Here is a 13098-nt window from a genome sequence, read left to right on the forward strand (position 1 = left end):
AGATCTTGAAATGGCAACGATGGGTAAGGCAAAACATTCAGGGAAAAGGAAGGAGAGCCAGTGAAGAAAACCTTATTGATGAGCTCATTGAAGATGTAGCAGAGCCTATTAAATAAATTTGTCAAGGCAGCAAACACATTTCTTCAGCAACGTAGAAACCTAAAGATTGAGAAGGAGATTCAGTTTGATGATGGATGTACATCCCAATACAAAAGCGGTCTAGCTTTCATCGATATCAGCTTTGCAGAGTCTGACTACCAGTTTCCAGTAGAGAGAGCTTATATGGGTCTGAGCATGGAAAAGTAGAGTCCGATGGTATAACTAGCCATGTAAAATCTAAGCTAGAAATGGCCGTGCTTGGCCAGAAAGTGCTCATTCGAAATGCTCAAGAAGCATTCAACTACTGCAGCCAGACGACAACAGAAGTCACAAGGGCAAAAGATTACCTTGCCAGCATCAGAAGAAGATCCTTCTTTGTGATTAACAATATTGATTGCAATCATTCCCACACAGAAGATCATGTAGTTGTGACCCAAACCAGGAAGCTCCATCATGTGAAGTCCATTGGAGTTCCATATGTGATATCTTCAAGAGACCTTTGCTGTTGATGTCACTACTGCATGACTACTATGACAGGAAGTGGGAACCAATGTGCTAATCACAACTACGTTCAAGAATTTGTAGATCATCACCTCAAGAGAGCAATTCAGAAAAGTTTCCTTTTAAGCAAATCAATTATACTAATACTATTCCACATTAAGTCCATAAGAAATTGATGTTTTTAACAGATAACATACAAGTCATACATGTAATCAATTGATTCCTGGACCCATCAATGGTGCAGCCCCACTACCTTGCCCAACTATGTTGCAGAATAAATCATCTCCTGAAAAAGTAAAGTCTGTAAAAACTATGCTTGGGAAGAATTCAAACCAGACCTCTACATCATTCTGTGGTTAGTAATTTTTTTTTATCTGAAAGTATTAGAATGAAATGTAAAAAAATATCTAAAAAAATGTTCGACAAGTGTACAGAGTTTGTATTGTATGAAATATCCAGAAAATAATCCGAAATGAGGAACATGGTTTTCAAATTTTCTTCACTGTATTGCTCTTGAGGTTGCTAACACTGGCGGATCCAGGGGGCAAAGCCAGCCCGTGCCACCCCCCCCCCCCTTTTGAGATGCAAAATTAAAATTTGTGATGTAAAAAGTCTGCCCCCCCCCCCCCACTTTTGAAAGTGAAGACTTTTTTTTGTTTTTGATTGCCTAATTTTTCCTTGAAAAAATGTGCCCCCGCCTCCTTTTGGAAAATCCTGGATCCGCCCCTGGTTGCTGGTAACACTGAAGTCATTTGATATTCTTCCTGTGTGTCAGATGAGAAGCAGGTTAAACTTCTTCCAAATGCTCATGGAATGCAGCACTTCACAGCAGGGACTTTTGTAGCTGAAAATCAGGTCGCGCCAAGTGTTATGCTGGACAAATCATTAAAGCTGATGATGAAAAACAAGAAGCTGAGATCCATTTCCTCAAGAAGGTAACAGGTATGTTCTAGAGTTTAGCAGGCTATCTTCAAAGCAATTACAATAATTGTTTGAACCAAATAATTTATTTCCTTTACAGGTTTCGATCACTTCATTTGGCCTGATGAGAATGACATTGTTTGGAGACCAGTCTGGGCACCATATACCACCATCATTATTACATGTAAGCTCATCACAAGAAATAAAGTGGAGCCATAAAAGTGTGAATATTTGTTTCATTATTTGGACTTTGAAGAACAAAGAGTAATTACAAAAACAAAAACAAAAAAATAGATACTTTCTGCAAATACTTAGAACCAACTCAAAATAAAACTCCTAAAAACAAGTAAACAACAAAGAAGCTGCAAAGGGCAAAATATGTGATATTTCTGTTCACATGTAACATCATATTTCCATTCACATGTAACATTCTGCTTAATACCCTACGAAAAGCAATGATCTTTAAAAGCAATGCATACATTGAAATATTGTACAAATATAGATTACATGAAACATCTTTCCTATCTAATATATATTTCTTCTGAAACATGTTGTTTTATCCTGCATTCTTCAGTGCAATATACTTTCTTATCAAACAAAGACATAAAAAACAAGAAAAAGATTAATTACAATTTACTTTAATAAGGGCTTAAAGCTTTTGTGAAAATGGTGAAATTATCTGTAGTATTATCAAACCAGCCAAAAAGGTTCATTCAATTTGTTAAAATAGATGAAATTAGTACATATTTACGTTTACACGCATTTGTCACATCCTGCCTACAAAAGCATCACATTTCAAATTTTCCATAGAGTACAAGAATTCAGCCGATATTCAGTGTTAGTTATCAATGTGGTAAGGGTAATCTTTTCAAGGCATATCATGGTCTACTCTTCTGGTCTTGTAGGAATAAACAAAACATTTGCACATCAAATTCACATTTTGTATTGAACCTGGGGAAAAGCAAGTTGTGAAATTGATAAATCACAAGTTAGAACTTTCATATTCCAACCTTAGTTAGCAAAAATGATATGATATTAGTACTTACAGAACAATTCACAAAAGTTTATTCCTTCAGTGAAAAATGATATAAGAGTTGCTACCACTTTTGTTAAAAACATTGCTGTATGTGCAAAAGATTAGGTATGGAATGAACTATAACAGATGGAATTAAGGTTCAGAACTAAATTTTTATCTGAACTTTCAGGAATAAAAGAAAATACAATATTTCATTGGGTTTGAAAATTTGACCCCTAGGTTGACAAAAAGTGGACCCTATCCGTGAACAGGCCCATAGGTCTGTTTTTTTAAGGAATCTTTTCACAGGGGGTGAGAGAATTGATTATAATCACAAATACATACCTTGTTCACAGAGTGTGCCTTCATAACATGGATGACAGGAACAGGTGAAGTCAGTACAGGATCCCGGAGACCTGGCACATATTCCAGAGTTCTGGCATGGGTTCTGTGAGCATTGGTTAATGACTGTAAAAGAAAGAAAATCACACTCGTGTATGTTTCAATCTAACTTTATTGTGGTCTGCAGGCAGGAGATTTCTACATCAGACTTATCATATTTGCTATGTACCCCTTCATGAGCTAGATCTACCTCAGTGTATTCCTTAATCATACAGAGGGTGTACCTTTGCAGATGTATCCACATACTTATGGAAAACACCACCTGGTTCAATTAGATATCAAATAAGGGCTTTTGTTTCTCAATCACTTCCACATCATTGCTTTATGTATTTTGATATATTGCATAAATGGTATAATTGTTTTTACTACGACGTATTTATGCATTGTATATAGATGTGAAAATAAATGAATTTTAATTTATACAAATTCAAACTTTATCTTTATCGATATATGGAATATACATTTACATACATATGGACCAATTTCAAAAGCTGAAGTTCATTTCCTTTCTATTAAATTACCCTTTCGTGTTTCTCATGTTTACATTCTACTTTTATTTTAACACATAATTACATACTATACTGTCACTATTTTTTTTTAATTCATGAGCTTACACTAGTAGAATACAATTACCAATTGCTTACATGACAGGTAACAAAATTTTCTGACATACAAAAAAATGCCATAAAAATTCTGCCCCAAGTAAGGTCGGTATATACTGACTATATATGTTAGAGTATTAAACTCTTTCATAGGCTTTATAGGAAAAGCAATAGAAACATCATGACAAAAAGTATGCTTTCAAATGCATGATAATAAAGCTGAAACCATTTCTATATCTACAGACTACAGTCACACCAACAAAATCAAGTGCAAACTGAACAACGGTCTGTAATGGTCTGTGGGCGCGTCGTGGTCTAGTGGTTCTGACTCTTGACTTTCAGACAGAGGGTCGTGGGTTCGAATCCTAGCCATGGCATGTTTTCCTTCAGCAAGAAATTTATCCACAATGTGCTGCACTTGACCCAGGTGAGGTGAATGGGTACTCGGCAGGATTAATTCCTTGCATGCAATGAGCGCCAGTGATGGTAGCTCGAGCTAAAGGCGGGGTAATAATAGTGCTTTGTATCTTCAGGCAAAAAGCACTATATAAATCCAGCTATTATTATTATAATTATTATAAATTAGTGATGGCATTTTTGCCTCCCTCTGTCTGGAGTCAATTTCATGGGTGTGGCCATAGCATAAGCTACAGATGATCTGTCAATGGTTTACCTTGAAGGCAGTTTGTACCCTGGAAGCATCCATCACACTGGCAGGTGTATCCTGTGCATTCGTTGGGATCCTGTACGCAAGTACCTCCATTGCTACAGGGGTTTGTAAGACATGGGTTTAATCCTGAAGAAAAGAAAACAGCGAGGTGTTTCACAAAGATTTAAGTGTGACTTAGGGTCACAATAATTTCCAGTTGCACATAGTATATATTGCATAACTGCATTGATTAAATAATGCTTATCTCAATTGCATGATTCAATACTCTGAACAGAATAAAAAAATCGGCAACACGTATTTCATGCCATGTTGAACCAGCCTTAACTAGGATTGCGTGACTAAAATATCAACCACCAAAGACAAAAATTTGTAACATTACTTGATTCACATGTTTATATGAATGTACATGTGAAAGGGGAAGCAACTCAATATGTCACCCTTTAATAGTTTCACTGCTCGATTTACAGTCAGTGCCATAAATTATTCATACCAAAATAATCTTCTGTTGTCGCTTCTGGTGACAAAATTTTTATATGTATATATTAAGGTCAATAATGGGCAATATTATGCCTAAATGCCATTGGTGAAAGTAATAGTGATTTCCTTAAAGTTACAGATACATTTTTTATGCACAAGATATATAACAATTTCTCAAATTACAAAGGGATAACATTCCTCATACAACACACCACACATCAGACAAAAATGAAGGAGCATATATATTTTGAAAGTTTTCTTTGTTTAACTTGATAAATTTATTAATACTGCCATAATAAATGACCTTCAAAAGAGAATAAATGAATATTTGTAAATCTTACTTGTTATACATCTATCACCAGTTACACATGTTGGGCAGAGACAGGATGCCGACAGGCAGTCTGGTGATTGAACACACGTTCCTCCATTGAAGCATTGAAAACCCGCACATAGATCTCTCCCTATAGAACATAATTGTTAGGAATAATATTTTCTTTGCTTGCCAGCATATCTGAAGGGATTTTTTTGTCCCGTTTTTTTATGTAACATCTTGGCTCCTTCCCTGGTATCAAGCAACATTTATTCAATGATATTCATACAAAAGAGTCGATGACGCCACTCTCTCATGATTTCTTCATATTTTAGTAGATGAAATATTTTGGATAGAATATTTGATTTTTTGCAGAATGGACAATATGGGAGTATTTTCATGAAATGCAAAAAGTTGCACATATGGTAATCAAAGGGGGAATCAAAACTTGTTTCACATCTTTATTTTATATAATACATAATACCGAGTGGGTGACATCATCACTTACTTCATTTGCATACAACTATACAACTATATGATATATCCGTTTTTAAAGAGATTTTCAGTATTGTGCTGATGGGTCGAATACTTCCCTTTGACAAATGAAATTCCCCATTATTTGGATTTCCAGAAAATAGAATCACATACTTACTGATCTCACAATGAATCCCGGTAAAGCATGATGGACAGCTACAGCTATAGACATCACAGATTTTATTACATGTACCTCCGTTCTGACAGGGATTGCTGCTACATGAGTCAACAGCTGAGAAAGAAAGATCGGAAAATGTGATTACTTTAAAGGAATATCAAGAAATAGACCAATCCATGTGTTTTCTGTCATTGCTATCTCAGTATGAGTGCCCTTTACCTTCTCATGAGGCCCCATTTTGGTATCGGAGAAGTTTCAAAACGCTCCTTTTATGCCCAATCAATAAAAGTATTACTTATTTAGTGTTCTGTTCCCCTATGCTGGGTTTTAATTAAATAATCCCTTTCAAACTGTGTTTATTGCTCCCTTTATTCAGTGAAAGTTCCTCTTCTGTAGTGTGCCCCTTTTCACCTCTGTCGAATGAGTTTTAATCAGCACCAAGAAATGACAAAGCATGTTTAATAACAAAAAGTTTCAAAATTTTCATAAACATTTATGCTAACTAGCACTTTACCTTAAATCTATACATTTTACATTTGATACTCAGAAGTCCCCTTAAAAAAAAATCTGCTTAACATACATTACCAAGAAATACACAGCTGCTTCAGACACAAACGTAATCTGATGGTGAATATATCTGTTTATGCTAAAATTCTCCTTTTGACAAAGTGTCCTTTTCTGGGTTTGTCTTGCGTAGCCCTCAAACAAAATATTTTCCACCAGCCCTGATCCCATATGCCTTAAGTTTCATGAACTTGAATACTTATGCATTCTGTCATATAGAGAGGGGTAGATATGATATTTTAATTTCTCTTTGATTTAAGATTTAAGTGCCATTTTCAAAAGTGGGAGTGCCCTTTTTCCCCTGCCCCCTTTTCAACTTTGCATCGCCGCCCCTGTAATGATCTCTATAATTTGTAGCAATGTAGGAAATATGGCCTGATCAAGGCCACAAGGACTCTAGTCATGTGGCAGAGAAATCTCAATTGACCACCCCATCTCTGCTGTCTATGATTATCACCTTTTCTAACGATACTAATTTCACAGTTAAAACAGATTTCACAATAGATTCTTGTCAATTATAACAATTACATTATTACCTACAACTAGCTATTCCATTTAATGAAAAAACTTCAACAAAAGAAATGACAAATCTTACTTCAAAAGCATGATCACATTACCTATTTCACAGTTGTCTCCATCCCAGCACCTGGTGCAACTGCATGAATATGTTGGACAGCCGTTGAGACAGAATCCACCGTTCTGACATGGATTGGATGCACAGAAGTTGATAGCTGCAGAAAGATTAACAGAGCAAATTGATTTGATATTGATTCATTATAAATAATCGTAATGGTGATGATGATGATATCACTGCAATTTCATGCAGTTCTGGCATGGATTGGAAGTACAGTAGTTGATAGCTGCAGAATGATTGACAGAGCAAATTGATTTGATATTGATTCATTATAAATAATTGTAATGATGATGATGATGATGATATCACTGCAATTGCAAATATACAATTTCATATATATTAATGTATGTTATACAATTAAGGTTACAAAACTGCGTTTTTCTATAGATTCAGATTCAATATGCTTCTTTTTCAAATATATCTCAACAGATCTCCATCTTTTTCTGTTTTATTATCATTATTATAGCAATTTTCCCAAACAACAGATTATTTAAGATATACTCAGGGAGTATTCCTTGGAAATTATCAGTGAACATACCAAAAAGTCCTTTGGTCTTAATAAACAGACTTTGGTAAAAGGTATATCACACCGATATACTACTCTAAAACGTGACCATTCTGTCCCAACCACATCAATCATCAATGTAATAATTACCTCGTTCACAAAGTTGCCCTGTATGGCAAGGACCACAAGTACACTGAATTCCATTACAGTCTGTATTCTGCTGGCAAGTTGCCCCATTTTGACAAGTGTTGGCCGTTGTACACAGGTCAACCGCTGTAGAAATTATAGAAATTGAGAATTAATTAGCGTGTATTCTAAAAGAACTAATGTTATATTAACAGGGGTGACCCAGGTGGCAAAGGGGTCTTGCCTCCCCCTTGTAACATTTTTTTCTTTGCTTTTCAGAGAGTTTGGACACCACTGCCCTTCCCCACTGGCCAATCCACAATCCACCTCTGCTTTGTAATACACATTTGACCACTGTATCACCTTCATCCTTTCTGAACTTAAACTAATCTTGCATTCCATTGGACAGCATAAAATCTTAAAATAGTACATCACTGTGCATTTTCTCAATATTATCTGTTTACTTTTGTGTTCAACCAACTGTTACAAGACTTACATCTGCACTCTTTGTGCAGTCGATTGTATAGGTAAAGATTAGGTTATAACCAATGATCAAGTGTCCAATGTTGTGTCTGAGCCGGAGGGGGAAGTCATTTAAGTAATTTACATGTAGTTGTGTACATGTATGTGTGTTCAACCAGCCTTAACAAGCCCTTGTAACCACGGAAGATTGGATCAAGAGTGTTTGTGATCATTTTTTTTTTCATTATGCGTTGTACATGTTGTAGTTTGCCAGATCATAGTTCTCTATGCTTTATATATAGTTCATAATCCCGGACAATTAGGTTTTTTGTTCAGGTCTCAATGAACTTAGTTATTATATTTCCCCCCTCATCATTATGGTTATGATGAGAATGTATTTTCCTAACTTACAAGGATGGCGTTAATCGTTTTCTTGAGTTACCATTACCCCTTGTTAGAAAATTGAATTCGCGAACCTACATGTGTACAGTAGTCTATCCATGTCTATTGTATTTTTCCCACTATTTCCATGTGACAAAGTGTGAAAATGGTAATACTTTGGTTCCCCATCGTTGTTATTTACTGTTTGATATTTAATAAAAGGAAGTACTTAAATATATACTTATGGGTTTCCATCCTTGTGAAACTGTGTCTAGTCTTGACAAAATCCCAAGATGGATACTACTTGTTTGCACCTTGTTGTTATAGGCTTTGCTCATGATTCAATGCTATTTTCTTGCAGTTATTTTAGAATTATAGGATGACCTGAATTCAATGTGCATACACCTTTTCATATTTTAGTGTTTCTTATGTACACGGTAATACACAAGTATTATTTATTTCTAATTGAGTTGAAACGTTCTTTCGTTCAATACTTATTTAAATACTCTGTTAAAAAATGACAGTCGATGTATTGCCCACCCACGTTGGTTTTCGTAATATGATTATTTAAATAGGTCATTAAGTTTCCTAGTTTGCAATCAATCTAGGTGCCTGTTTTTTAGGGATGAAGCCAGGATTGAATAAGAATTTCTATTAAAAAATTCTGAATCTATCAGATATATTTATATTTTTTAAAATCTAATTTTGGTTTGCTGTCTAAGTGCACTCTAGGGAAGTTAGAGTGTATTTCTGTTTGTTAATGGCCTATAATATCTATATAGACTGCAGATTGTTTTGGGGGTCTTCTTTTTTTTTTTTTTTTTTTTTTTTTCTTCTAACTTCGTCGAAAACCATTTCATGAAACAAACCAACAAAATGAAGTTGGGCTCTATGTTAATTACATCCTGGTGATTTGCTGATTTGTTTTCCCTTGTATGAATTTTTTTTTCTTTTCTACATTTTTAATGTTATTGTCCCCCTCCACTTTACGTAAGATTTTTTTCCCCTGAGTGATACAATTTTATGATACTTCTCGAGGTTCTCAATTATTTACCTGCTATAGCTTTCATTCTTTTATTGGTCGTTATTTTGAATTGTTTATTCTGTTTTTGATACATTTATTTTATATTCATTCCATATCCTCATTAATTTTTTTCTTTGATGTACAAGAAAAACCATCAGGAGAGACGGATACTTAATAATTCTCTCCTTCTTGTTCTCCCCTTTTTCTTTTAATATATATTGCTTAAGTATGCTATCCATGTTCTTATTTAATATGTTAGTTTTTTGTGAGCACTGTGTTTCTGTTTGTCCTGCTGCTCAAATCTGTCCTTCTTTCACTCTTCATCCCATTATTTCTTTTCCTTTCTACCAGTCTTCTGACCACACCGTTGGCTTCAGTAATTCACCGTTTTGCCATGGCTACGCTGAATGATCATACTGCTTTTAACTCTATAACAGACAATGATTTATTTGATTTGTTCAGGTCCTCTCTTAGTCCAAGCAGCACAACTCCATCAAATTCTCTAGGTACTTATGATTCTATAGCTGATCAAATCAATTCATCGGCCGAAGAGTTGCTGCTTAATCTTGGTCAACACGATCCAGCAAATAACCATTTTAGTAAATATATTACAGTTTCTCAATTTGACAACATTACCATGAACTTTAATTGTGACACACTCTCTCTTCTTCATCTTAATATAAGAAGCCTGAACAAACACTTTGATGAATTACAGTTGCTTTTGAATAATCCCTCTCCTAAACCATTATCTGTTATAGGTTTAACAGAGACTTGGCTTTCACAGGACTCCAACCTTCCACTTTCTATTGACAATTATAACCTTGTTACTAAAAACCGACAGGGGAGATTGGGTGGAGGCGCCGTGTTGTATATTCTTCATAAATTTCGTTATTTTGTCCACGAAACAATTTCAATTAGTAATGATATAATGGAATCTCTTTTTCTAGAAATTGAAGTTTCAGGCGGTAGGAATGTTATTGTAGGTGTTGTTTACCGCCCTCCCAGCTCTAACGGTAACGATTTTATTGCTCGTTTATCTGACATACTTCGGAATAATATGTTTAAAAATAAAGATTGTTTTATTATGGGAGATTTTAATATAAATATTCTTAAATGTGCCTCTAATAATATTGCACATGAGGTTATAGAAACATTTTTGTCTGCCTCTTTCTTGCCACTCGTTACCAAACCCACTCGTGTTGCAAATTTATCTAGTACTTTAATTTATAATATTTTTTCCAATGTTGTTCATCATCCTGATTCATACATTATTCTTTCAGATACAACTGATCATTACCCGATAATGACTTCCTACAAATTATCGCAACCTAATAATATTCACGGCCCCCGCCCTCTACGACGTATAGTTAACGCACAGAATTTATCCAGATTGAATGATAGTTTAGAAAATGTGGACTGGTCTTGTGTTCTTGATTCAACTGATGTTAACTCTTCATATGATAATTTCATTACTTTACTTAATAGGCACATGGATACCTTTCTTCCAAAGCAAAGAAAGAACAACAACAATGATTACAAGAAAACTCCTAGACTTCCTTGGATATCAAAATCTTTACTTCGTTCAATAAATCGAAAAAATAACCTATATTATAAATACAAATCAAAACCTACTGAACAAAATAGAGATAAATATACATCTTACAAAAACACATTGACGAGAATAATTCGCTTAGAAAAGAAAAAATATTTTACTAATAAACTAGAATTACATAAACATGATATGCAAAATACTTGGAAAATTCTTAAACAAGCCATGAACATAGCGGATAACAAAATTGACATTACAAAAATATCATCAAATGATATGGTTATTCAAGATTTTGGTAACATAGCAAATGCTTTTAATACTCATTTTTCTTCCATAGGTAAAAATTTGGCCAACAATATACCGCCCTCTCGCAGGCATTTCTCAGATTTTCTTGGTCCCTCCAACCCAAGCTCGATCTTTTTAAATCCAACGCATAATCATGAAGTCATGGACATTGTTTCTAACTTAGGCAACAAGAAAAGCTCTGGATATGACGATATTAATAATATTATAGTAAAATCAATTATTCCATTCATTGTTGTTCCCCTAGTTCATATTTTTAATCTATCTTTAATTAACGGGCAAGTTCCTGATTCTATGAAAATCGCTAAAGTTATCCCATTGTATAAAAAGGGGGACAGGCTGAGTGTTAATAATTATCGTCCGATCTCTTTACTACCGTGTTTTTCAAAAATTTTAGAAAAAATCATATATGTTCGAACTTTCAATTTCTTAAAATATCATGATATATTCTCAAATTTTCAATTCGGCTTTAGAGAAAAACACAGTACCGTTCATGCTCTGTTGTCATTCATTGAAAAGGTAGCTCATGCCTTAGATAAATCTTCTCATATGGTTGGTATATTCCTGGACTTCTCCAAGGCCTTTGATACAATCAACCACGAAATATTACTTAGCAAACTTTTTCATTATGGTATACGTGGCAAGGCCTTGGAGTGGTTCAGGAATTACCTTTCCAATCGAAAACAATTTGTTTCATTGAATGACCATTCTTCCAACTTATGTGACATTAATTGCGGTGTGCCACAAGGAAGCCTTTTGGGACCTCTACTTTTCATAATATATATTAACGATTTTTGCAGATCATCCGAAATTTTGTCTTTCATAATCTTTGCTGATGACACCAATTTATTTATTTCTGATAAAGACCCACACACTCTTGTTCAAACAATCAATCAAGAACCGTCTAAAATACTCGAATGGATTAGAAGTAACAAACTTTCTCTTAATATTGAAAAAACAAAATACATGTTGTACAGTAACACCTTAAATTCATTACCTAACACTATTAAGTTTGATAATTTGCAATTGGAATGTGTATCGAATATTAAATTTTTAGGTGTCACTGTAGATAATAAACTTTCTTGGAAGTGTCATATTGACAGTATTTGCAAAACAATTTCTCGTAATATTGGTGTCATGAATAAATTAAGAATGTTCCTCCCGTCGACTTCCTTACTCACACTCTACTCTTCTTTAGTATTACCATATCTTCACTACGGTCTTCTTATATGGGGAAACACACATCAAACTTTACTTAACAGGATTTTATTGCTGCAAAAGAAAGCACTTCGGATTATTTTTTCTTCTCACGCACGTTCCCACACTGATCCTATTTTTTTCGAAAAATTTTTTTTGAAGATCAGTGATCTTTACCTACTCCAGCTTGGCCAATTTATGTACCAATACAATAATAATATGCTTCCTTTTATTTTTCATGACATGTTCTTAAAAAACAGCTCCTCACACAATTACCCTACTAGACGTCGCGATGACCTTCATTTGCCTATGCTCAGAACGATGTTCGCCCAAAATACATTTATATATAGTGGCCCAAAATTTTGGAATTCTCTTCACCCTGATATCCAGCTTTCCCCTTCTCTTAATTCTTTTTAAAGAAAATTGAAATTCATTTTGTTGCAGTCTTGCAAAACCCCACATTGATTCCTTTACCTCTATGATATATTTATTTATTTATTGTTTACCTGTTTACAGGTTACCCTCGGTGATTGTGTTAGTTTGACTACACTTCTCTCATTCTCTCTCTCTCCTCTCTCTTTGCCTTTCTCTTCATTTCTCCCTTCTTCGGATTTTCGCAGTTTGTGCAGCAATGTTTGTTTATTTTTACTCTGTTTGTGTGTCTTATCTTTTGTTGTTGTTGTTTTGCTTTGTTGTGTCTTCTT

At 34.5% G+C, this 13098-nt stretch overlaps 1 protein-coding gene across 1 annotated transcript in view; it reads right to left on the reverse strand.

Moving 5' to 3' along the window:
* LOC129270156 (neurogenic locus notch homolog protein 1-like) overlaps positions 1 to 13098 on the reverse strand; it is a 74596-nt gene that overhangs the window by 50233 nt on the left and 11265 nt on the right. The window contains exons 13-18 of the mRNA XM_064106002.1: positions 7503 to 7625; positions 6831 to 6944; positions 5650 to 5763; positions 5029 to 5148; positions 4214 to 4336; positions 2882 to 3004 (exon numbers count right to left, since the gene is read on the reverse strand). Coding sequence (XP_063962072.1) covers positions 2882 to 3004; positions 4214 to 4336; positions 5029 to 5148; positions 5650 to 5763; positions 6831 to 6944; positions 7503 to 7625 — 717 coding nt within the window. The remainder of the gene's footprint in view (positions 1 to 2881; positions 3005 to 4213; positions 4337 to 5028; positions 5149 to 5649; positions 5764 to 6830; positions 6945 to 7502; positions 7626 to 13098) is intronic.

The sequence above is a fragment of the Lytechinus pictus genome, chromosome 10 (genome assembly GCF_037042905.1).
Source record: "Lytechinus pictus isolate F3 Inbred chromosome 10, Lp3.0, whole genome shotgun sequence".
In the NCBI taxonomy this organism is placed as follows: Eukaryota; Metazoa; Echinodermata; class Echinoidea; order Temnopleuroida; family Toxopneustidae; genus Lytechinus; species Lytechinus pictus.